At 45.3% G+C, this 26,944-nt stretch overlaps 1 protein-coding gene across 2 annotated transcripts in view; it reads left to right on the top strand.

The window, feature by feature from the left end:
* The first annotated feature begins 3,572 nt into the window (after positions 1-3,572).
* GALNT12 (polypeptide N-acetylgalactosaminyltransferase 12) overlaps positions 3,573-26,944 on the top strand; it is a 28,371-nt gene continuing 4,999 nt past the window's right edge. The window contains exons 1-8 of one of the 2 annotated variants that reach the window (XM_081150567.1): positions 3,573-3,995; positions 10,677-10,846; positions 13,487-13,676; positions 16,885-17,070; positions 19,734-19,851; positions 21,201-21,377; positions 23,475-23,606; positions 25,712-25,825. In XM_081150567.1, coding sequence (XP_081006693.1) covers positions 3,622-3,995; positions 10,677-10,846; positions 13,487-13,676; positions 16,885-17,070; positions 19,734-19,851; positions 21,201-21,377; positions 23,475-23,606; positions 25,712-25,825 — 1,461 coding nt within the window. In that variant the 5' untranslated portion in view covers positions 3,573-3,621. The remainder of the gene's footprint in view (positions 3,996-10,676; positions 10,847-13,486; positions 13,677-16,884; positions 17,071-19,733; positions 19,852-21,200; positions 21,378-23,474; positions 23,607-25,711; positions 25,826-26,944) is intronic. The other variant, XM_081150568.1, reaches the window with a different exon arrangement.

Here is a 26,944-nt window from a genome sequence, read left to right as displayed (position 1 = left end):
CTCCTTTTTACTTTCCTGGGTGGTCTCCTGGAGTTTCTGGGAGCAGACTTTGAAAACTCACAGATTAGATGATCACTGAAGCCCTTCCAGCTAAGAGACCTGAAGAATTCATGTTTGTTACATTTTTGGAGTAACCTCTCTCTGCCCTTAACGAGGTTGTGCCCTCTATTACATACCTCTCCAGTGAGTTCAAGCGGATGCCTATAAAAGTGAGTGTGAGACACAAAGCCTGCCATTAATTGACCATTCACTGTGTCTGACACTGTACCAAGCTCTGAGAACATAAAGTGACCAAGCTCATACTCTTAAATCCCTTACTTTTTTTTTGTTGTTGTTACAAAACCAGGGCTGATTTCAACGCAATCCAATGTATCAAATGCTGTATGATAGTTTTATGGACTGAACTGTGCCTCCCCGCTAAAGATATGTTGAAGTACTAGTCCTTGGTACCCATGAATGTGACTTTATTTGGAAATAGGGTCTTTACAGATGTAATCAAGGTCATTAGAGTAGGCCCAAATCCAATATGACTGGTTTTCTTAGAAGAAGAGTAGAAAGGGATACAGACACACACCAGAAGAATGCCACACGATGGCGGACGCAGAGATCAGAGTGAGGCATCTGCAAGCCAGGAATGCTAAGAACTGCCAGCAACCTCAGAAACTAAGAGAAAGGTATGGAACATTGTCCCCTGGAGTCCTCAGAGAGAATATGGCCTTGCTGAAGGGACTGATTAATATTGAACCTCTAGCCTCAGAACTGTGAGGGAATAAATTCATGCTGTTTTCCAGCCACACAGCATAGGTGGTAGTTTGCTATGACAACCCTAGGAAACTAGCAGAGATGGTCAGTTTGATGTGACAGCTTGCTAGGCTTTAATCCCAAGTTATTCACTCAAACACTAATCTAAATGTTGCTATAAAGATACTTTGTGGATGTGATAAACATTTACAACCAGTTGACTTTAAGTAAAGGTGGGCCTGACTTAATCAGTCAAAAAGCCTTAAAAGCAGAACTGCGGTTGTCCTAGAAAATAAGAAATTCTGCCTGTGAACTATGACTTTAGTTTGTGCCAGCCTGCCCTTCCTGTTGGCTGCCTTACAGATTTTGGGTTTGCTTATCCAGCCCCCACAAGAAGTATAAGCCAATTCCTTGCAATAAATCTCTTAATGTATCTCTTACTGGTTCTATTTCTCCAGTAGAACCCTGACTAATACACAAAAGGACGATGCAATCTTTTTTTTTTTTTTTTTTAATATATCTTTACTGATTTCAGAGAGAGGAAGGGAGAGGAAGAGAGAGAGACAGAAACATCAGTGATGAGAGAGTCATTGATGGGCTGCCTCCCAAACGCCCTGCACTGGGGACTGAGCCCGCAACCCCAGGCACATACCCTGACTGGGAACCAAACTGAGATCCCCTGGATTATAGGTAGACGTTCAACTGCTGATCCATGCCTGGCTGGGCAGGATGATGCAGTCTTGAAATACATTTGCCTAAAAGGCCATGGAATTGCTGAAGGTTTCACAGAGAAATTGGCTTTTGGCAGGGACTTGAAGTATGAATAGGGGTTTACCAGGTGGAGAAGGGCATTGTTAGCAGAGGGAACAGCATGTGCAAAGACCTGCAGTGGTGAAGTCCCCTCCCCCCCCATGGCTGGAGATAGGCTCTGCAGAATTTGGAGTCACATTCTGAGGTCCTCTCCTGTCAAGTTGAGGGCTTTAGTGCTTGTCCTGGAGGCCAGTGGTTCTCTTTAAAAAAAGAAAAAATTCTTCTTCATTCTGTCTTTTTATTTATTTTTGATTTTTTGATTTTTTAATTGAGATATAACTTTCATAAGTTCATGTGTTTTAAAGAACTTGATGAATTTTTTACATATGTATATATCCATGTGATCCCCAGCAAAATAAAGATATACAGTCAGGGCTTGGATTAGGTATAAGTGAGATGAATGAGGTGAACCATATAAGCATAGGGTCAGATTCTGTCTTTATTTAAAATTTTGATATTTTGTTTCACCATGGATTTTTTTGCATTTATTTTGGTTTTGAAAAATATTATTTATTTTGATTACTGAGTTTTTTTGGCCCACTCTTAAATTTTGCACCTGAGAGAGATCGTCATGTCTCATTTTAGTCTTGACCAGTTAATTATTTCCACCATTCCAGGGGCTCCCTTATTCCCTCAATGCCCCCAAATGAAACCTGAAGCCAAGGCCCGAGATATTTAACATAAATGGATGACCTTGCAGTGTGTGCAATCATGTTATTGGTGTGTATGTGTGTGTTTTTCTGAGTGGATAGTTCATTGCTTTGATCAGCTTCTTGGAAGCACCTGTAAAGTGAAGGTAAGAAACACCTATACCCACTAGGAGAGAACCAGAGAAGGGTTTGTTATTCAAGGAATCTGAACAGTATGTCTTAGGTGGGACCTGTGGGCCTCAGTGGACAGTCTGGTGTCACTTAGCTTTGCTGTGCCTCAGTCTCCTCATCTATAGCATGGAGCTTATAATCTTAGTACTCTCTTACTGGACTGTATAAGGGTCAGATATGATAACAGCAGTATAATTCTTAGCACCCTGCAGCCACATTTATTGAGTGCTTGCAATGTGCCAGGCATTGAGCTAAAGGTTTTACGCCGTTACCTTTTAAATAATATACACAGGCCAACCAGCAAGGTGCAAGTCTCAGCAAGCCTACGTCAGAGACCCCGTGAAGAATAGCCATCCCGAGGATGTGGGGAAAGGGGACCCTAGTACACTGCTGGTGGGAATGCAGACTGGTGCAGCCACTATGGAAAACAGTATGGAGGGTCCTCAAAAAATTAAAAATGGAGCTGCCTTTTGACCCAGTGATCCCACTTCTAGGAATATATCCCAAGAATCCCGAAACACTAATCAGAAAGAACTTATGCACCCCTATGTTCACAGCAGCACCATTTACAATAGCTAAGATCTGGAAACAGCCCAAGTGCCCATCAGTAGAGGAGTGGATAAAAAAGCTGTGGGACATTCACACATGGAATACTACGCAGCTGTAAAGAAGGATCTCATACCGTTTGGGACAGTATGGATGGACCTGAGATTATGCCAAGTTAAATAAGCCAGTCAGAGAAAGACAAACATCACATGATCTCACTTATATGTGGAATCTAAAGAACTTAATAAACTGATGAACAGAACAGATTCAGTCACATGGAAGCATGGATCAGACTGACGAATCTCAGAGAGACTGAGGAGGGCGGGTGGGTGGAGGGGGAGAGAGTAACCAAAGAATTTATAAGCATAGACGCACAACCCAAGGACACGGACAAGGGTGTGGGGAGGGACTGGGGAGGGTAATGGGACGGGGTGGAACGGGTCATTGGGGAGAAAAAGGGACATCTGTAATATTCTGAACAAAAACAAAAACAAACAAACCAACAGAAGAGCCATCCGCTCCGTTTGGGGGTCGCGCTCCGGGGCTGGCGGGCGGGGGGCGGGCTGGGAGGGAAGGGGAGGTGCGCAGGTGGGGCGGGCCGCCGGCGGGGGCGGGGCCAGCGGCGCCGCTGTTCCGGGATCCGGGTCCCAGGTTGCGCCGCGGCCTCGGGGCGCGCCGAGCGCTGGCAGCTGGAGGCGGGCGCATGTGGGGGCGCGCGGCGCGGCGGCGCTGCCCACGGGGCCTGAGGCGCGGCCGGGAGGCGCTGCTGGCGCTGCTGGCGCTCCTGGCGCTGCTCGGGCTGGTCCGGCTGGGCTCCGTGCTGCGGGCGCATCGCGGGGCCAGGGCGGCCGAGCCGGGACCCCCGCGCACCCCGCGCTCGGGCCGGCGCGACCCGGTACTGCAGCGGCCGCCGGTGCCGGAGGACGCTTTGGGCGCGCGTGGCGAGGCTGTGCAGCTGCAGCTGGAGGGCGAGGAGCTGCGGCTGCAGGAGGAGAGCGTGCGGCTGCATCAGATCAACAGCTACCTCAGCGACCGCATCTCGCTGCACCGCCGCCTGCCGGAGCGCTGGAACCCGCTGTGAGTCCGCAGGTGGCTCGGAGCAGCCCTGCCCGCGGGTCGCGGACCCCGGTTTCCGCCTCTGGGAAGTGGCGGGGTGGCAGTGGGATCTCAGAACACCTGGGGATCACGCGCCTTACTGAGTCTCGGGAGTTAGTGGAAGGGTTCATAGGGGGGAGGCGCACAACAAAGTTTTAACAAATGAAAATAGGAAAATGTGAGAAATTGAGTAATCTGTTCCTATGTGGTCTCTTCGCTCCCTCCCCCTGAGAAGGTCTGTCATTCGGTCCACGAAAGTGGTGGTCGGGGCTAGGCAGACAGGTTTAAGATGAGTCCGCGTTTGGGTGCCCTTCCTGGGTCCCACAGCACCCTCAGTCCAGCTCTGTCGGTGTCTCCAAAGCCAAGGACTCCTGGGGTTCCAGACAGTTTCCATTCACTTCTGTGTGCGCCTGGGCCAATGAATGAACCAGAGGGGTGCGCACCCTGGACGGAAGAGGTAGAAGGTGGCTGGAAGACCACGTCAGAGGCAGCAAGCCACCTTCTCTCTCACCTGAGCCTTAGGCGGAGGAAGGCAAATAGGAGTGGCCGGTGGGAAGGCTTCCTTCTGGCTGTAGTCTAGCCCACTTCACTCCTGTGGGTGGCGCAGACCCGGAGCAGTGTGGTCAAAGGCCTAATTGCTATTGGAGGAGGACCACCCTTCTGGCCTTGTTTCTCCTTTCCTCCGTTGGTGGGAATCTTCGAGGTTCCTGCTTGAGCCCCTTCTTAAAGACTTGGAGGAAAAGAGAGCTCATAGAGGGGGTCTCTGGGAGGATCTAGTTGTGCAGCCTGCTGTGTGTATCCGGCACCTGCTACCCCTCCCCGATCCTTGTCTTTCATAATTTACAAGTATGGAGATAGGCTCTGAGAGACACGTGACACCTAGAAAGTGGTGTTACTTGTGGGGGGACTGTGATTCTCATGGTTCCCTTGGCACTGTGCTGATTGCAGGATTTAAGGGACATGCTCTCTGGATCCTTGGCCAGAGAGAGCATGAATGTCTGCATGAGGTGGCCCTGCCTCTGCAAAGTTTAGATGAACTTGCACGTCCTAATTTTTTGGGATCTGCTCATCTCTAGCCTTGTGCTTTTGCACAAGGCATTTTCACTGTTAATCTTTTTGAGAAGTTTGTTGGAATTGCTAGTAGTTCCCCCCACTTCAGCCAAATGGCTGAATGCGTGTTTATCTCCAAGGGTGCTCACTGAGTGAGTCTAGGGAAAGCTTTCAAGTCAGACCCAGGGTTCAAACCAGCCATGTGAGATAAAATTCTTGCTCTTTTGCTCATCAGTTCTGTGATCTTACGAAAGCTATCTAGCCTCTCAGCCTGTTTCCTTATCTGCAAAATAGGGAATAAGTAGCCCTGATTGCATCAGAGGGTCATGAAGTTCAATTCCTAAGGGCATGTACCTTGGTTGAAGGTTCAATATCAATACCTGGCCTGGTTGCGGCATGTGCAGGAGGCAACCAGTTGATATGTCTCTCTTACATTGATGTTTCTCTCCTGCTTTCTCCCCCCCCTCCCCCCACTCTTTCTGAAATCAATGGAAAATATATCCTGGGGTGAGGATTAACCAAAAAAAAAAAAAAATTAAAAATAGGGGATGAGTAGAAATAACCAACCTAGGAATTAATAAAGCATGTAACACCTGGAAACACACTGCATACTCAATTCTTATTAATTTTCCTCTCTTCCCTGTTGCTAACAATTTACTCAGGAGGTCACTTCCAAAAGTCATCTAGGGATTGGTCATAAATTTTTTCTTTTCTGGATTCCAACCTCCTTTATTGTCTCAGGTTATGAAATCGCTTTGAAACACTGTGGATGACCTATGGGCCTATGGTATCTGTCTCCATGGTGACGCAGCTGCCTCGTGTCCTATCAGGATTTACTTATAGATCCTGCTGTGGCCTTGACCCAGGGAAGTTAATCCAAACCCAGCATGATAAGGAGTGTCAATGCCTCCTGCCTTTAATTCCTGCAGCAAGGCTTGTTGGGTTATTCTTGCCTAGCTGGAGAAAAATGTATGCTTATTTGTTGGGCTCAGTCCAGCCAGGACTTAAGGCATTACTTTGGTGTGGCCAGTAGTGTCAGGGCCTTTCATGGAGACTCACTTTTATTATAGTTCCTACTGGTGTGAGGACCTAATCAGGCTCTTGAGATTTAGCCTGAAGGAATAGCAGATTATGAGTTCCAGGTTGTGATGGGAGGGGTGGTCCTTTGGAAATCTAATTAATAAGCAGAGGAGTGGTTAAGATCCTTGAATGTCACAGCAGGGAAGGCCTTGAGGCAGCATCCAGTCTTAACTAAGAGCAAAAGCCAAAGTAACATGTAGATCTGGGCAGAGCTGATCTAGAACCCAGATCTATTTTTTTCCTCCTCCCTTTGGGGGTGGAGGCAATTATTTATCTATTTTAATTATAAAAACAATACGTGTTCACTCTAGAAATTTTAGTACATACAGAGAAGCAAAAAATAAAAAAATAATCACCCATAAACCTACGACCCCAGGGAGAACCACTGATAACATTTTGCTGTTATCTTTCTAGACTTTTTCAAGTATAGAAATAGATTTTGAAAAATATACATATGGGTACATGGATGAGAACATATTCAAATATGGGTATGTACATAGGCCCATATACATTTTTGACCAAAGTCTTTACACTACAGCAGGTCCTTGAGTAGCATCCTTCCATTCAAAGTTGCTTTGTTATAACATTGGTGAGATGCCATAGGAATTTAGCTTCTGTTTATATCCATTAACCTATGATAAAATTGGTTTCGTTATATGTTCGTTTCGCTTAAAATTAAAGAACCTATAGATGTTAAGTGAGGGCTTGCTTTGCAGTGGATAAACCTGTTACCATAGGAAGGGAGTTGGGAACTCCCAAGGGATTGTTTGGCTTGGCTCTTCCTGGCATCTGCGAGCCTTGGTACCGTGTCTGCTCTCTTGGACAGAGCCAGACTAATAGAGAAACTTAAGAGTGTTGATTCTAATTCCCTAAAATTTAGTGTAGACCCCAGCCTTTCTGAGTCTAATACTTTACATGCCAGTGAGTGAGAGCACAGCTTTATTTCTGTTAGTTATAGCACTGAATCAAAGAGGAAGAGGCAGAGGATGACAAGGAATCCTTGGATGGTGATACAGTAAGTACAGGGTTTGCAAAACTCTTTAACAAATACCATCTCATTTGAGCCTAGCAAGGAGAGGGAACTGTCACCCTGAGATGGCAGCAGGTCAGAGTGGGGAGCTGGATAGCTGAGTTTGTGGCCTTTGGAGACTTAAAAATATTGATGCCAGAGACCTTCCCCAGCACAATTAAATAGGATTTTCTATGGGTAGAGCATAGGCTAAGGCCAGTGTCAACTAGGGTTGAAAGCTACTGGCTGAGAGCCTGAGGATTTCTCACTCAGAAGATTAAGGGTGAGTGCTTTTAAGGGTGTGGGAAAATACCAGAATTAGCCAAAGTGGGGATTAAAAACAGACCAAGTGCAGTTGAAACAAGTGATGACATGACATCACAGTCATTTGTAAGGTGTGTCACAAGTAAGTGGTTGCTAACAATTTTGCACTACCAATATTTGCAAAAAAGTTCTAGTTTTCCTACATCAGAGAAGCCTGAGAGAATCACTAAAATGTCATTCTCATTTGCACTCTGACTTATTTAGCTGGAAAGAAAGGAGGAGTAGCCGTGCATTTCCATGGGCACATGGATGAGAATGCCACACATGTGAACACCAGCCATTCTCTGCCATAGCAGAGGAGTCGTGAACCACTGGGTAGGAAAGTGCACATAATACACAGGTATTTGCATTTCTTACATGCTTGCTCTGGTTTTAGCCTTATTAATGCTATAACTGCCAATGTATGTAAGTTCAGGGATCAGAACTTGGGTGCTGGGATGGCAATCTCAGCATAGCTCTGAATAGGTAATTTAGCAAAAGTGTGTGCGCCTTGCAGGGGCTGGCAGGAGGGAGTTGGTTAGAATTACTTTTTTCTCAGAGAGGTAGCCTCCTTGGCTGTTGTGATAACATTATCTTTGGAAAAATATCACACATGGTGTGGAGATTAGACTCTAACAAGGCTGTAAACTGCAAGATATTTTATTCTTATTAGACTCATCATGTGGCCATCAGAGTGGCATTCTTTCTTTAAATCAGCTCTTTAAGTTTAGAACATGTTTAGTTTTGTTAGTATTTTCATCATACCCTTTCCCACTCATGCTGTGTCCTTATGTTTTAGGTGTGTCTCTAGCATGTTGGACTTTGTGTTAGTCTTTTAAAAGTCCAGACTGACAGTCTTTGACTTTAACTAGATAGTTATGTTCATTTATATTTATTGTGCTTATTGAGACTTCAGGATTTAATGGTGCCATCTTAATTTATGCTTTCTATTTGTTATGCTTTTTCTCTCTTAGTCAGGGTTCTTTTGGTTGAAAGTGATGGAAAACCCAATGGAAACTGACTTAAATATAAAAGAAAATATATTGACTTCTATCGCAGAAAAGTCTGGGATGAGAACTGGGTTCAGATTATTTTGGGACCTGGATTCAGGGATTCAACTGATGTCATCAGAAAATGTTGACTGATCAGGCCTGGGGCATTTGACCTTCCAGAGGGCTGTGGGTATGTAAATATACACATACGTATTCACATGTGTATGTGTGTGTGTGTGTGCATTTGCCCTGAACAAACCACACAGAGGCGAGAGTCCAGGGGGCATGGTTTCTGAAAGAGAAATCTCGGTGCAGTCTGGTGAAGAAAGGAGAAAGGAGTCTGGGCAGATAAAACACACCAGTGGATGTTGTGACCTCCCTGGCCTGTTCTACAAAGGATAGGAATTTTCAACATGATAACCTGCATACAAAGATAAAAGTTCCGGAGACATTTACTGCACCCATTTCATTCATATCCGTACACTACATAGATGTGTATTGTATCAGAGGAGGCTTTAGAGTAGTCCCCACCCAGTGGGGTATCATGAAGGTTAAATGGAATTATGCATGTAAAATGTGTGGCACGCTGCCTGTCATGTAGTAAGCACCCAGTACATGTTACTGTTGTTCTCAGGTACAGTACAAGGCCTGATGAATATCCAGAGAAAAACACAGCTCAACCCCTGCCCTCACAAAGCACATGGTTATACCAGAAAGTTAAGGAAAGGATGGCTTACTATGATCACCAGTGAATTTGGCTCTGAACTTCATTTTGTGCCCTAGGCAAAAGTGGAACCCTGAGTGAAGCATAGCTGCGCTCAACTAATTGAAGGACGCACAGCTTTTCATCAGGCAGGAAAAGGGAAAACATTCCAGAGGAATACATTGAACAGTCCCGAAGGAGAATGCCTATAGGGGATGTTTTAAAAAGAAGGAGAAACTCCAAGGCCAAGAAAAAAAGGAGAGGCCAGAGTATTAAATTATTGTTCAATGAAGGCATTTGCTATGGGGAGCTAAAGACATATCCAGCTTTTAAAAAATAATATTTCTTTGTGATTATAAAAATGGTGCATATTCATTGTAGGACAATTTTAGAAAGCAGAAAAATACAGAGAATTAAATAAGAATCAGCAATAATCCACTGCTCAGAGGTCACTATTGTTAACATTTTGGCATATTTCTTTCTCTTGTTTATTGTTTGTGTGTGAGTGCATGCACACACACATTGTTGTGTAAAGAACTGGCATTATGCTGTATAGGTTTTTACCCTGCTTTTTTGATTTAACATTATAATGTGGTCGTTGTCTTTTATTGTTAAATATCCTCTGAAAATGTGGTTTTGGCTGGCCATGTAGCATTTTTTCATGCAGCCATGCTATGCTTTACTTAATCATTTCTTGTTGGACATTGAAATTGTTGACAGATTTTTGCTATTATAAATAAGATTGCAAAGAAAAATGTTTACCCCAAGCCTCCTTCAGGATATCTTTGATTATTGCCTTAGGTGAGAAGTTCTTAGATATAGTAATATGAGATCAAAGAGAAGAGGGCCATTTAAAAGCTCTGAGTATGTGTTGCCAAAGTGGTACACAGTGCTGTTGAGATTTAAGGGGACTCGAATAGAGAACCCACCTAGACATTTGAGAAAAGGGGCCTTGGGCTCTAGGTTGTCACAGACCAGGGGAAACACATAAACGAGAACACGGAGGAGGGGCTGACATTTGGTCCCAACTCTATTTGGTCAAGCAGAGCTTTTTCTGCCCTCTACTTACTATTATGAAAAGAAATAAATTTTAATCCAGACAGTAGGGATGTGATTACAGACTAAAGGACGGTTCTTTAAATTGAACTGACTTCGGTTTCAGAAACCTCACTCTCTCTCCCTGCCCCTCTCTCTGAAATTGACAAAAACTTATCCTTGGTGAAGAGTAAGAAAAAGGAGAAGGCACGCCCCGTGCTGGAAAGCTTGCACTCGCTGTAGGTGGGAGGCCGCAGTCCCCCACCCTGTAGACCTCTCCTTAGGCTACTTGAGTGTCCTCACTGCTCGGTGGCTGGCTTTCCTCAGAGTAGATGGTCCGTGGAAGGGATCGATCGATAAGGAAACCTCAGTGTCCCATGACCTGGTCCTGACCTTTGTGCCCTTCTCATCATCTACAGCATCCGCCTAGGCCAGGTACACACACAGTCAACAGTAGGTTCTCGATTCCTGAAGTTGTGTTGTATTTGCAGGTGCAAAGAAAAGAAGTACGATTATGATCATTTGCCAACGACATCTGTTATCATAGCGTTTTATAATGAAGCCTGGTCAACTCTCCTTCGGACAGTTTACAGTGTCCTCGAGACATCCCCAGACATCCTGCTGGAAGAAGTTATCCTTGTAGATGACTACAGTGATAGAGGTAAGCCCCTGGCATGGGCTCTTGGGGGAGGCTGGCTTTCTGTGGGAGTGCCTGGGAGGTGAGAGTGTGACATGGGACATGTGCAATAGGCCTGGTAAGGATGGGCCTCCTGCATCCGCCTGTGTCTGCTCCTGCTCTTACAGAGCTCAGAGCCTGGTGGAGAGACACAGATGTAATGACAGAGGGTTCTACCACATAGCATTACTGGAAACAGAGGAGAGGGACTCACTCTGCCTGAGTGCTCAGGATGGGATGGTGTTTGGTTGTGGATATATTGAGTTTGAGAGGAGATCAAAAGGGGCAGCCCAGACAAAAGAACTGAAGCCAGGGAGAGGTATTCCATTGAGAGGGTGGTCAGCGTCCTTGCAGGCCTGACCAGTGGTCTGGGATCCAGCAATTCACATGCAGGCTGGGGCTGGGCCTTTATTACTCAGTGAACAGTTTGTGAGTTTCTTTGGTGTGCTGAGCACTGTTCTAGGCACTGGGGATTTTGTGGGGAGCAAGACAAATCCCTGTCCACTTATCTTCTCTGAGCCTGTTTTTCACTTGTGAATGGGTTTATCCACACCTACCTCAGAGTTGTGGTAAGGAATAAATGAGATCATGTATACATACACATATACACATACAGGATAGAACCTCAAGTAGCAGCAGCACGTAGTAGGCACTCATCTCCGTTTCCTTTTGTCCTTTCCTCCCAGGGCTGTTTTAAACCTGTGTGGACACTGCTTTGGGTCATACCACTTGGGCTTGAATCCATTCCAACACTTCACAGCTATGCAGGCTTGAGCAAGGAACTTTCAACCTTGGCTTCAGCCTGTTTTATAATCTATTAATACAATTAACATAAATGCAATGAAATAATAGTAGTTCCTACCTTGTAGGGTTGTTGGATTAAATAAGATAAAGCAAGGTCAGTACCTGGCATAGTGTTAACACTTGTTAAATGATAACTTCTATTTTTATGAAATATTAACTATAAAGTGCTGGGAATATTTCAGCAATGTCTTCATTCAGAAGCAAATATCATATTTAAAAACTTATCTTTAGGGCTTTAAACAGGATTTATGGGATTCTGGGGCAGGCAGGAACATGGCATGAACCCCTTCCAGCACAGCTCAGTTCCCTCATAAATGTGCTGTGGGCCACGGCTCCCCCTCTGTCCCCATGGTGGTAACCCATAAAGCAGGTGAGATGCCCTGCTCAACCTGTAATGGAGGTGAGAGTCCTGCCTGCTTCCTCCCTCCCTTTCTGCACTGTCAGTCTGAGCTCCAAGAAGGGATGTCAGCCCCTCAAGGGCGTGGGAAGACAGTTCAGGCTATAAGACAGAAGGTTAAATGCTGAGCAAATCCATAATGAGTGCAGGGAGGCCACAGGTGCACTTTGATGGGCATTCATGGGGCACCGCAGTAAGTTACCTTTGCCTGGGAACTCATCTATCTTACTCCCACCATCAGCTTACTTGCAGTTATATTTAGGTTGATGAACGTTTTCTTTGTTTCCAGTGGCAAGAATATTTAGAGAAATATTTTTACAAACTTATGAAGCAACCAGGAACGTTTTATAAAATGTTCCCCTTCCCTGATGATTGAAGACTTTGAGACAAAGCCCGTGTTGATGTGGGGAAATTCATTTTTATTTTGCCTAAAGGGTGCCCACCAGTCCCCACCTTGACCAATTAGGGGTGTGAATGGGGGCCTCTAGTCCTGGAGCCTGTGTGTGGAGGTGGGAGTCCTGGGGCCAGCCCTAGCTGTGGGCTTGTCTTTTCATCTTTTAAGGACTCATTTCCTCTTCTGCAAAATAGGATGTTCTCCTGAAAAGTTCTGGATTTGTTTAACAAGGATGAGAAGGTGCTCAAGAAAGCTCTGGGAGGCAGTGCTAAGCCTGTGGACTCAAGGAGGCAGACCCCTGGGTTTAAATCATGGGTCCTCAGCTCACTTGCTCTGTGACCTTGACCTTGACAAATTACTTAGCCTCTCTGGCCTTAGTGTTCTCATCTATAAAATGGGAGTAGTAGTGGTATTTACCTTATAGGATTGTTATAAGAATCATGTGAATTATATATAAATCACTTAGACAGCAATGAGCACAGTAGATTCTCTCATGCTAGCTGCCATTGTTAGACTACTATTGCTGTGCCAACTGAAATGTGCTCTTGAGAAAATTTACATTAACATCACTATAATAGTGTAAAATTACGTTAACATAATTCCATATAAATTAAAAATTTATAACATATTGCATAGTTAATTAACATAAATTATCAAATTTACATTAACACAATTTTTCAGAAAAATTGTGTTTGGGTAGTTCTTGTGCTTTTTATTTTTAAATGTTCACAAGTCAAGGTGTAATGTACTTTGGTGGGGGGTGGGTGTAACAATTTTATTGAGATATATCCAAATACCATATCGCCCATTTCAGGCATTTGGTGATTCTGGAATTCCTCCCCCCACCCCCAGCTTCCCCTGACTTTCGGGATGCTTCCAGCCTTGGTTCTGGGTGAGGTGAGCATGTCCCAGGTGGCAGAGCAAAGGAGGCTCCTGTCTGTTTAGTCTTCTTTTTGGGACAGGGAGGCCCTGGAAGGACCCGGCTTGGGATATGTGGTGGTGCCCCTCATTGCCCCTCTTGCCTCCCCAGAGCACCTGAAGGAACGCCTGGCCAATGAGCTGTCGGGGCTGCCCAAGGTGCGCCTGATCCGGGCCAACAAGAGGGAGGGTCTGGTGCGAGCCCGGCTGCTGGGGGCTTCAGCGGCCAAGGGCGACGTACTGACCTTCCTGGACTGCCACTGCGAGTGCCACGAAGGGTGGCTGGAGCCGCTTCTGCAGAGGTGCGTGAGCCATCCACATGGGGAGGGTCCCAACACTACACAGAAGCAAAAACAGACTGATCACTACCCTGTGAGAGGCCATGGGATGCCTGGGTTCAGAGGCTCCGTGGGCAAGTCCTTTGTCCCTGGGTGTGTTAACAGTTCCTGCCCCATTGGGCTTTGGAGGCCATTAAATGATTTAATACATGTATAGTTCTTAACGCATGCTAGCATGTTGGAGGCCCTGTATGAGTGTTCGCTTTATTGCCACTTACTATACGCTTTTCTTGTGGAAAACTTAGGAAGAATGATCAGCCAAGAAAAATGACCATCAGGTAGAATGAATATCATAATAATGACTGTATGACAGTGAGTCTGGCCTAGGTTGTGTTTGTCTTTATACCAATATAGTTGTAAAATACAGGATTTTTAAAAATTGATTTGATAGAAAAAGCATGGATTTGTTGTTCCACCCATTTATTTATTCATTGTTTGATTCTTGTATGTGCCCTGGCTGGGGATTGAACCTGCAACCTTGGCATATTGGGACGATGCTCTAACCAACTGAGCTACCTGGCCAGGGCCTGTAGTTTTTAATATATATATACTTTTATGGAGTCATGAAAAGTCATAATTCGGCCCTGTCTTCAAGGCCAGTTTTCCTGCTATCTTGCGGCCTCTTATGCTAACCCTCCCAACCTTCCCCTCCCCCAAAACCACCGTTACTAGGCCCTGACTTTTGTGCTCCTCTCTTCCCCCTCTCTCTCTGTTCTGATTGTGCATCATAGCAGTCAGGGGCTCGGCCAGCAAACCCAGGTCTGGGTTGGGGGTGTGTCTCTGTTTGGTCCCCCTGTATAGAGCCGGTCAAAGGCTGGGGCACCAGGATCTCTGCAGTTGGCAAAGTGCTTTCCCACGGCCTCCAGCACTTTGGTTGCCAGGGTCTGTTTGGAAAAGCTGGGACCCACTTGCCTCCCTTCCTGGGTGAGACCAAGCTGTCCTCTCCTCTGCTACTTCCTGCTGTCCTGGGTTCTTGTCCCCTATGGATGCCATGGTGGCCTCTTTCTCCTCTTCAACTCTGATGAGCTTCACCAGCATTGAGGACTCAGGGTTGCTCAGGCCTGTGATGGAGTCTGAGATTATGTAGAACATGGTGACAGCTGAGTGCTTCCTCTGGAGTCTGGACCAGTGGGTTCACCCTTTACTCCCCCCCACACTGTGCATTCAGGTGGCCACCTCTAGGCTGGTCTGAAGCCACCTAGAATTCTACTCCAGCCCACCCTTTGGAGAAAGTGAGGTAGCCCTCCCCATAAACATTCCTTGCTCCATACCTTGCTCCATACCTGTAGACAAAGGGATTCTCTACCCTGGTTGTCCATTAGAAACAGGTGGGGAACTTTTTAAACATGCCAACCCCTGGGCCTATGGCAGGGATCAGATCTATTGAAATCTGAATATCTGGTGGTGGGGTCTGGGCTTCTAGATGTTTCAAAAACTCCCCAGGAACTTAGGTTTGCACCAGAGTTGAGACACACTGGACTCTGTCACTGAGGTGGTCCCAACCAGGAACAGTAACCCCATCCTTCCATGGACTTTTGGAAATAGATGTTCATGTCCAGTGGGTAGTGCTCCTGGCATTTTGTGAGCCAGGGACCAAGGATGCACAGCAAAGAATGGTTCTGCCCCAGATGCCAGGAGTGCCTTCATGGGGCACGCTGCTGCTTGGCCTGCACATTCTGAAACCATGATTCAGAGTCCTCTATTCCAGTGCTGGCTCCCCAGTTTTCCCTTTCTTGTAAAAATAAGGCTACCCATGGTTCAAACCAGCTAGATTACAAGTCACAAGTTCTTGGTGTTTTTGCTAGGGGCCATGCAGCATCTTTGAACCTGCCCAGCAGGTCTGCCATTGTCCCTCTCACCCTTTTTAATAATGCTCTTAATCTCTTTAAAGAATTGGGCATGGCTAGATATTCACTCTGCAACTTCCTGAATTTAGTGAAGTCAGAAGTTTGATTCTCTGTCTCACATAATCTATCCTGAACAGTGCAGTTTCCCCTAAAATTATAATTCTTACCTCAGTGTCATATTCATAATGTCCCCTCTAACTTACTGGTGTTATTCTGAAAACACTTATAGCTCAAATTTCGCTGATCTCACCATTGTTTTGTGTGACTCTTATGATTTTTAGGTGTCAAATTCCAGATAAAAGCCCCTAGAATGTAACCCAGAGAACTCTAGTGTTCACACATAGTCCAGTCTCAGTTCATCTTTCTTGGTGTGCTGTCAAATGCAAAAAAAAAAAAAAAACACAGTCTGGAAGCACGCTGAAGGATGGTTGGGCTTGTAATTATGATTGTGGAGAGACTAGCTAAAGCATACACACAGGCTGATGCCTGCAACAGAAAATCATAGCGTCTCCCACTAGGTGTAATATTTCACAATAATAAAGATTAAAAGAAGAGAATAGCAGTAGTTCCAGGTTCTCTGCCAACCCTCTTACAGACATTCCCAGGGAATCCTCATGCTAACCCTATGCATATATACAGGGTGGAGCAAAAGCATGTTTACAGTCATGAGTACTCAAAACACAGTTTATTCTTATATTATTATTTATTAATTATTGTAGTGTTTTCCATACAAACAACTGTAAACTTTTGCCCCACCCTGTTCCAGTTTTACCCATAAGGCAATAGGCCTGAGAGGTCAGATGACTCAACTAATGTCACACAGCAAATAAGGGGCAGGATTAGAATTTATATTCTAACTCCAAAGCTGGCCCTTTGGTCTGAGGGCACCTTTGCACAGGGAGATAATTATTTCTTGACTTTTTATGATTCTTTGTGATTAAATGAAGGAACCTTTTGCAATCTTGAGAAATTGAAAATCTGCTTTCTCTTTTAAAAGTTGCCTTTGATTTTTTACACGTCTTGACTTTCATAGAGGGAGTCACGGTTAGCTGGAGTATCCGTAGATAGAATCAGAATATTAAAGCTGTGGGACATTTCATATTAAGGTCAGAATCCTTGCTCCTTGCTTTCCCTCAAGAATCCCCCAAGATGGTCAGCTGCCTGACATGGCTACAGACCATGTCAGGAATAAGAGAAGCAGGTCTTCCTCACACAGGTGTTCCTCTTTCCTAGCAGAAGGGTGAGGCGAGCTCATTCCCAAATTTCCTAATGGTCCTCCTGCACCAGTCCACATTGGAGACATGGGGTATCCTGGGTGTTTGCAGGATCCATGAAGAGGAGTCGGCAGTGGTGTGTCCTGTGATTGATGTGATCGATTGGAACACCTTCGAGTACATGGGGAACTCTGGCGAACCCCAGATTGGCGGTTTCGACTGGAGGCTGGTGTTCACGTGGCACGTGGTTCCCGAGAGGGAGAGGATGCGGATGCGGTCCCCCGTCGATGTCATCAGGTCAGGGGTTGACTTCTTTGAGCGAGCCTCTTTGCATCTGGCTAACACATCAGTGAAGGCTCTTGGGAGGGATAGTTAGCTGTTGGGCCCCCCACCTTTCTCTAGAGCATTTGTCTATTTTTTAAAAAAATCTTTGCTGCACATATGGATTTTATATCAGGCTGTGTGTGTGTTATTTATTTTAAAAATCGTGGTAAAATTTACCATTTTAACCATTTTTAAGTGTACAACTCAGTGACATCAAGTACGTTCGCAGTATTGAGCAACCATTACCTCTCTGTATTTTCAGAACTCTTTCATCATCCTGTGCAGAAACTCTATACCCATTAAGCAATGACTCCCCTTCTTTCCTTCCTCTACCCCTGGTCACTTCTCTTTAACTTTCTGTCTCTGTGAATTTCCCTGTTCTAGATAACTCATGTAAGTGGAATCATACAATATTTGTTTTTTGTGTGTGTGTCTGGCGTCTTTTATTTAATATGTTTGCAGGGTTCCTCTAGAGTTGTATTCTTTTTCATGGCTGAATAGTATTCCACTGTGTATACATTCACATTTTGTTGTATCTGTTCATTTGTTGACGGACACTTGGGTTGTTTCCACCATTTGGTTATTGTAAATAATGCTGCTGTGAACACTGATGTACTATTATCTGTTTGAGTCCCTGTTTTCAGTTCTTTGGGGTATATACCTAGGAGTGGAATTACTGGGTTATATGGTAAGTCCACATTTAACATTTTGAGGACATACTGTCAGGCTCCTTTTGAACGGGGGAGGCGAGTGGACCTCGGGGTGGAGGAGCCAGCTTTGGCCAGTGGGTTAGCCTGAGTCTGAGTAGAGTGGGCTCAAGGAAGGCTCAGTTCTCATTCTTGAGGTGTGGAAGTAATAGACTGGCTTGTTCCTCTCCTTCCAAGCTCAGGACCAGTTAGGAGACAGATATAAGGGTCAGGCAGATCGGACTTCAGCTTTATTGCTGGGGTATTGAGCCAGAAATGGTGTCTTAGATCGGCACCCATGTTTGGCATTTGGGCTTATGAATCCTTCCACCTGATTCTGACCTTGACATGACCCACTGCTGTCTGAAGTAGAACGAGTATGGAGACAGTATTGAGAGATGGGGCCAGCGAGGTCAATGGGGCCAAGTCATGCCCAGTTTTGAAGGCCAAGGAAAAGGTTTGGGCTCTACCCTGAGAGGGTAGAAGCCACTGAAGGGATTTAAGCTGGAAGTGACCTTTGCCTGTTAAATTCTTTACAGATTGTACTGGATTCCATGTGGTGAGGGGCCTGGAGGGGGCAGGGCTGCAGGCAGGGACATCATTGGGAGGCACTGCGGTCTTCCAGGGCAGGAGAAGATGGTGCAGGAGAAGATAGGGGGAAATGGTGCACTCCAGAGATGTTGTGGTGGAAGAATTGGGAGAAATTGAATGGGAATGGGGCACGGAGGAATCAAAGGTGACTCCCAGGCTTCTGGAGGAACCCTTAGGGAGCATCTTGCCTAACCTCTCATTGAACAGATTTGGAAACTGAGGCACAGAATAAGAAGGATCTTATACAGGGTCACATATCCAGCCTGTGATGCTGACATGAACTCTCATTACCCCATACACATGCTTAGTTAGGGATGTTGTGGCCAGCTATCCTCCCCCTCCTGTCATACTCTGGGCCTCAGTTTCCTCACCTGTGAAATAGGTACGAGCATCTCCACCCTACCTGTTTCCTAGACTGTGAGGATGAACACACGTGAAAGTGCTTTGTAATCTAGAACCTTCCCTTCCACAAGGAATCTTGCTGTCCTTTTCTCAGTTGGCCTAGATTCCTTGTGGAAGGGAAAGTGGATACTTTGTCAGGGCTCAGATGTGCTGCTGGAGGATCTAAAAACTTTAAACCTGGTTTCTTAGTATTACATATTTCCCCATTTCCGAATTTATTCCTTTTATCTGCTTGTCTGTGGAGTGTTGATCTTACAGCTTTCTGCTGTGGTAGGATAGAAGTCTTGGGCTATTTCTGAAGCCACTGCTGGCTTCTAGAGGAACCTGGTAGGGAGAAAACAGGGCCAGCCGAGGAAACAGAGCCAGTGTCTGGATCCTGGACAGGAGACCACTAGAGCTGGAGAGGAACAGGCCCTTGGGGATTTAAGATGCCCATTGCGTATTATGATCTTCTACTCACTGGCCTCTTGAGGGCCTCTGTGTGTGCCTGTGCTATGACTGGGTGACCACGGCTGCCACAGCCTCTGGGGGAACTTGGTCTTATCTCCTGTTCTCTCCTGGTTGTCTATGCTTCTAAAACTACAGGGTTTCTCTTAACCTTAGGCCTTTACTCCTGCTGGTGTCTTCTTGGAGAACTGTTTTGTTTCTTTTCTTGGCTAACTCCCTTTGTTCTGTGCCTCTTCCAGGAAACTGACCCCCTCCCCCCATGCCCTCTTCTGTGTTGACGCAGGCTCAGGGTGACCTTAGTCAACACATTTATCATACACAGAGTTCTGTACCTGCCTGTCGAGATTTCTGTGCACTTGCCTCAAGGCCTAGCTTAGTGCTGGGCAGAGTGAGCTCAGGGTACTCTTTAGAGATGGATGATTGGACCGAGGGCTTGTGGTGGGAAGAGAGTTCACCTAACTGATATTTTCCTGCTGTTTGTATTGCAATTTGGGTCTCATACGCTTCTAGGTCTCCAACAATGGCTGGTGGGCTGTTTGCTGTGAGTAAGAAATATTTTGAATATCTGGGGTCTTATGACACAGGAATGGAAGTTTGGGGCGGAGAAAACCTCGAATTCTCCTTTAGGGTGAGTATTCAGTCTTCTTTTTGGACTCATTCTTAACCTGGTTTTTTTCCTTTCTCTCTTTGGGAATAATGGGATTTTATGAGAGCCTGGTATTGGCAATTTATCCAGCAATCCTAAAAGGCGATAATGGCATGAGCATCTTATAAACATGCTTGTCTTCTTGTTTGAGCTTTTAAAAATACCTACTTTTAAATAGATTCGGGGCAGGAAAGGGCCCTGCAGGTCACCTAGTTCTTTTCTGTCACTATAGCAGTGAGAAACTGAGGCTCAGAGAGGGGAAGTGACTTGCTCAAGGAGTGAGTTACAGAGACTAGACTAAAATTCAGGTCCCTACCTCCTGATCCCATCTTCTGGAGACTTGATTTGCATAACTACTTATGAAGTGGCCTCTTTAGTTAGCACAGGGACTTTCAAACTTGGGTACGTGTAGAATTGTTGGGGAAACTTGTTAAAAAGGCAGATTTACAGGCACAGTCTCCAGAAAGTCAGATTTGATGGGTTTACGGTGGGAACTAGGAACCTGCCTTCTCTAATAAGCCCACCTTCCAATTCTTCTGTACGTGACTCATGGATGACACCCCTTTGAGAAGCCCTGAGCATTTTGGTGGGTTTTCCAGTCAACTGAGCCTTGCATTTTAAGTATCAAAACTTTTTGTCAATATTAGTGTTTTTCAATAGAAAATATAAAATTTTAATAATATTTTATATGGTTTCCTGCTTAAAATTAGTTATTTAATAAACAAGAATTTGGCCTTCCACTGAGGACTCACACCCCCATCATAAGTACCAGATGCTGTCCTTGGTCATACCTCTTGTGGACAGTGGAGTGTCTGTGGTCATTTGCCCCAGTAGGAAATGGCCCGGATGAGTCAGACTGTTGAGTTATAGAGTGTACTTTTAATGGTTTTTCTACCTTTTCCCTAGGTATCAGGCTGCTCTGCCTGCCTCTAGAAGTTCTTCCTTTCCCCCTTCCAAACCTCTCTCCTTACTTGCTGCTTTCCTATCTTCTGTGGCTAGGAGATCAGGTAATCAGCCTGTATTTTACATACTGAGTAAGTGGATTCCAGCAAGGTCAGCTATGGGTACTGCCACGAATCAAGTGCATGAACTTTAGTGCATGGACTTGGGGTCTTGGTTCCAGGGCTAGTTTGTCTTCCAGGCTCCTTTCTTGCTCTGCTTGCATTCTGTGTTGTAAGTGTGCTGGAGGTGTGGCCTCCTGTCCCATGGAGGGTGAGGGTATGGCAGTGTTCCACATGACTTCTGTGCCAGGGCTCCTGGCTGCAGGCATTGTGGACCAGCACCTCCTTCCCTGTTTACCTACCCCAGCCTCTCCTCTGCTCTGTGTACAGATCTGGCAGTGTGGCGGGACCCTGGAGACACACCCATGTTCTCACGTGGGCCACGTTTTCCCCAAGCAAGCTCCCTACTCCCGCAAAGAGGCTCTGGCCAACAGCATCCGTGCAGCTGAAGTGTGGATGGATGAATTTAAAGAGCTCTACTACCATCGCAATCCCCATGCCCGCTTGGTGAGTTCCTGACCCCCTACACAAAGTGTAGCCTCCTCTGAACAAAAGCAGCTAATTCTGGCCTCTGTACCATAGGAGACTTGGTTCCAGAAATAGAAAATAAATTGGGTGCTCGTGACACAGTATGGGAAAATTGTATTCTTTCACTTTTAATTTATAGTTGATTCTCATTATTTGCAGTTATTTTCTATATAGCCACTGCAAATACTGAATTTGGGAATACTGAATCATTCCTCTTAGGGGAAATATAGGGTTAGGTTCCTGCAAGCCTCTGGGAGGTTGACTTTTGTCAGCAGATCAATACATAACCTTGTTTTATGTATGTTTCTGTTTAAACACACCTTCTTTAATATATTGTTGGTTCATTACATTGGACTCACAGTCAACAGTACTGTTACTCATGCCCGAAAGGAGCTTATCAAATACACAAAATTCCCCCATTGGATACATCACAGCCTTCTTGCACTGAGGAGCCCTACACGGCACTTCAGCACTGTGCTTGGGGCCATTTAAAACAGTGAAACCCCCAACACAAGGCACAGAAATCTGAAAGATGTGACACTAAATAGATCACAAGAAGGACACTTGTTTACAGTGTGAAAGCTGAGACAGGACCTCAGCTGAGAATATGCACATTGGGTGACTCAAATTTTTCGCCATCCTGCACATGTCCTCAAATGACAGGAAGAGTGAGAACAAGTGTTGATTTTAGGGTTACAAACAAATTTTAACAAATAGGTCCACTGCCCCTGCACAGGCCAGGTCTGCATGCTCCAGGACAGGCGCCCACTGACCTGCATTCCTGTAACTAAGAGAGCTGCTTGGCAGGACAGGAAGGTCTGCTCTGAGACCTCTTTCCCAGCTTCTTGATGAAAATCTCTCCTGATTCCTTACAGCAGCCCTTCAGGCTAGCTCTGAAATTTTCATTTTATAGATGAGAAAACTAACCTCAGAGAGAGGGTGAGCTAAGGAACTTGCCTCAGGTCTCATAGCTGATGCATGCAGAACTGGGCCTGGGGTGTGCACACTCCAGTGGACCTTTCTCTGTGCTCTGCAGAGCCCTGTGGACCCGCCCCCTCACCTCCCTCGGCTTCTCTCTGCCTCTGGGCTCCAGGGTCATTGCTTCCTCTGTCTCACTGGAGGCTACAGGGCAGAAACATCTGCTCTCCCCTGTCACCTAGTCTGGAAACCCCAGTTCTCTCTCCCTGAGAATTCCCAAAGAATAATATGTTAGAGAGGCAATGCATACACCTTTGTCTAAATGTCCAGTGGCCTAGAAATGGACATTTGGTTGAAGATGAGGGTACAACAACTCTCATCAAAAAATGAACTTCAGGAAAATAAGCAGAAATATCAAATTCTATTCAAATGTTTTTACTTATCATTACCATTTTATTAAATATTTAACATCAAATTTTAATAGTCAACATCATATCTGCAGGGACAGTAATATCTCTGTACTCTGTACTGCTGATGTGGCTGCACATTTGCATGCGAACTAATGCTTGCTTTATTGAATTATTTGAAAGTTCTTAATCAGTGGTTTTATCCAGAGCACTAAACTTCCATTAGTATTTATTGCAGCATTTTGCTCTTACCATCGTAAGTATATATTTAGACTTCAAAAGACTGAGCACATAAGGTTTTCATTCATGATTATATCTAGAATACTTACCTGTGTTTGAAAGTGAATGTCAAATATCAGTAGTAAATCAGAATGTTGTTGTATATCTGTGCTGCTGACGTTTTGCTAGTCTGTGATCATGTGTTCGTCCATGATGTGTGGGTCCAGGGGTCGAGTGAGCCCCAGGATTTGGCTCCCTCATTCCTTCAGCAAGAGCTTTGTGTCCTTCCCTCGTGCACCTGGTTGCACCACCCTGTAGTGGGAGCACCTGGGAATGTAATTGTGTGACAGTTGCTCATACTAGAGTGCTGTCACTAAGTCTGAGCCTGTGTTTTATACTCTGTGCCCTGCACCAGGCCTGGCACACGTTAGGTGCTCAATAAAAGCTTATAGAATGAGTGAACAACAGTGGAGAGCGGGGCTTTGATAGGAAGTGCCTTGACCTTCAGCGGCTCACTGTTTTGTTTTCTCAGGAGCCCTTTGGGGATGTGACAGAGAGGAAGCAGCTCCGTGCTAAGCTTCAGTGTAAGGACTTCAAGTGGTTCCTGGAGACCGTGTATCCAGAACTGCATGTTCCTGAGGACAGGCCTGGCTTCTTCGGGATGGTGAGCGAGGCGGCCCCTTGGTGGGAGGGAGTTCCCTTGGCCCCTTTGTGGGGACCATGGGCCTCCCCAACCCCAGACTCCTCTCCCTTTTCATCCACTGTTCTTCCTTCTCCCCGTGAGTGTTTGGGGCTCAGGCCCAGAATGTCAGTCCTGGGAACCATCTCGAAATTGGCGAGTATAAACCTCCCATTTTATAGATGAGGAAACAGAGGCTCACTTGGTGTTTCCATGTCCTAGTTTTCACTAACATCTTATAACATCACATCTCCATGGCTGGACCATTTAATTACGAACTTGGATCTGCAAAGGCAGTGGTGGGGAAAGGAGAGTCCCTTCTGTTATCTCAAAAAACCTAAAAGAAATGTTTCTGGGATGAGGCCAGCTGAAATGTCTGGCGCCTTTGGCTTTTGCTAGGAATTGCACCGAGTTAGCAAGGGACATCTCCTGGACCGTGTTGATCAGAAGTGCTGGTGCCCCCTAGAAGTCTTTGATAAATACCAAGCAGGATATTCATGCATTAAACTTGTTTTCATTATAAAAACGTTCATATGTACAGAAACTTAGAGAGAATGGTATAATGAACCCTGTCCCCAAGATTCTACAATCATCAAGGTTTTGCCTCTCTTGCTTTCCCTCTCCTCTGCTCCACCCTCTCACGTTCTTTTTTCAAAAAAGAACATGGTGTCATTTTACTCCTGTATACTTCAGCATTATCTCAGCAAAATATGGACATCATCTTACAAAACCACAGACCATTACTACCCCTAATCAAATGAACAGTAATTTCTGGGTGTCATTTAATACCCAGCCCTTATTGAGATTCCTCTAGGTTTTCAAATTTCTCTTAGGGTATTTGGCGATTTCCCTGTGGGATCCAAACAAGGTCTACACGTTGCGTGTGGTCCCTGCATTCTTTCTCCTAAGTCTCTCTAATCTAAGGCAGTCCTTTTCCGTCTTTATTTCCCTCTTTTGCTACAGTATTAGTTGCCCTGTAGAGTGCATCACCCTTGGAATTATCTAATTGTCTCTTTGTAGTGACTTTTAAATTGTGCCTCTCTCCCCCATATTCTTTACAATGGAAATGAGGTCTAAAGGTGTGATTGGAATTAGATCAATCTTTTTGGCAAGGACACCTCACAGGTGTGCTTTGCATTCATATCATATTGTAGAGGGAGCATATCATGCCTGGTCCTCCTGCAGTTAGTGATAAGATTGATCCTGGATTCATGGAGAGTCACCAGGATGTGTCCTGTTCCCAGGTTCCTTCATGCAAAGGGATCTCAAGAACGTGGTGGGCTGTGCTTTACGAGCTAGTGGGTTGTGGAATTCTTCTTTCTATATGGCTGAGTCTTGTCATCAGGCTAGTCAAGGGTGGACAAGCGTCAGGGCAGCAGTGGGGTTCAGGAGGAGCTACTGAGGGTTCTTTGAACTCTCCAGGAAAGTACTTGAGTTTTCCTCTGGAAGATCCTGGGAAGAGGGAGCATGGAACCTCCCATGGTTTTTTGCTCTTAGAGTGATTAAAGGGTTTTCGAGCCAAGAGGTATCTCAGAGGTGACATTAGGTAAGACAATGTTGAGTGATAGAGAGAGCACTGGACTTGGAGTCAGAGGTCCTGGATTCAAGACTCAGGTATCTCCACTTACTTGTTGGGGTACCTTGGGCAAGTCACTGGCTCTTTGTATTATGCTGTTCCTATAGTCCAGAATAATGGACTTGTTATCTGGGGAATGCTGAGTCTTGGGGTGTCCTTTGCTGATGCGTAATAGCAGGAGCTCCTTGGTATATTTGTGAGGCACCAACCCAGCTATCTTTGGACTAGTGCAGTAATAAGGCTACACTAATGAGAAATGAAGAGGTATGGGCTTTCAGGCCATAAAAAGTTAATGTCACTGATCCTCAGGTTTATCATCTCAAAATGGGGGTTATGATTCCTGCCTATAGTGTGGAATGAGAAAGCACTTCCGAACCTAGAAATGTAAGGGGCTCTTACCATCGAGTCCAGTTCTTGAGGCAGTTACTTCTCCCACTCTGCTTACCTTCCCTCAGAGCCTTGGGTGGAATCTGTATAAATCTGCACCAAAATGCCACCTTTATGTTTTGTTTAGCTCCAGAGCAAAGGACTAGAAGACTACTGCTTCGACTATAACCCTCCCAGCGAACATGACCCCACAGGACACCAGGTCCTCCTGTACATCTGTCACGGGATGGGCCAGAACCAGGTGTGTGCTCTTCTCTGTAACTTGACAGTCTCAGGTAGAGGGAGGACAGAGGGAGGCTCTGTGCTCAAGGGGTCATTGCTGTGGGCCTCTAAAGAGGAAAATGAGGGGAAATCTATGTTTTTTAAAAATTAAAATTTTGCTATTTTTTTCATTATCAAAGTAATATATGCTTATTACAGAAATTTGAGAAATGTAAAAAGTAGAAGCGAACAGTGAATGATAGTACCCAGAGTAACCACCATTATAATTAAGACATATTTGCTTCCCATCTTTTTTTCATGCACGGCCTTTGCATATGTGTTTTAAATAGTTGTTTTCATGTCTATCTGTTTTCCATTCCGTATTTCCATTTACTTCATCATGCTTGTATTATTAGACATCTTTTGAAACTATCGCTCCTAAGGGCCTCTTGCTATCCCTTTGTCTGGCTGTATTACTGTTTAGTAACTGATTCCCTGCAATTGTAATTTCCAATTGTAAATAACCCTGCCACTAACATCTTTGTCCAGAAAAAAAAAGAAGGGAAAAAAAGAGCAGATCTGCATTTTGAATGACTTGTTAGAATTAATTCTTAGGTGGAAGACAGGTTTTGATGCAGAGGGTCACCCTGCAAAGCAGTGTTTACGGCAGTCACCTCAGCTCGGGGCCTGGGCAGATCTGTTTGAGTTAATGTGTCCTTCAGGCTGGGCAGGGGAACAAGTCCTGGAGGGTCTAAGGTCCAGAACAGGACCCCAGCTCAGGAAGCAGATGGACCCATCAGAGTCGGGCCAGTGGAGGAGGCAGGAGGAGACCTTCAAAGTCTTATTGTCCTAAGAAGTGTCAGACACGAGATGAAAAGGTGTGGGGATTCAGGTTTTCTTCCAACCTGGAGTTCCTGCAATTCTATTTGAATATCAAGCCCCCTTATGGTCAACGGTAAACTTTCATAATTCAGACCCCTACAACCTTAAGCTCTTGAGGTCCTCCCAACACTTCCTAAAAAAGTTCCTCAAAGGTGCTCCTCTGACTGGCACCAGCAGTATCACCCGAGAGCTTAGAAATGCAAATTCACAGACCCATCCTGTCTCTCTAGGACCCCAGCCTCTTGTTTTAACCAGCTTTCTGGGAGATTCCTTTGAG

Source organism: Miniopterus schreibersii, assembly GCF_964146895.1.
Source record: "Miniopterus schreibersii genome assembly, chromosome: 11".
NCBI classification, from domain to species: Eukaryota; Metazoa; Chordata; class Mammalia; order Chiroptera; family Miniopteridae; genus Miniopterus; species Miniopterus schreibersii.
This window is presented reverse-complemented; position numbering and strand designations above follow the sequence as displayed.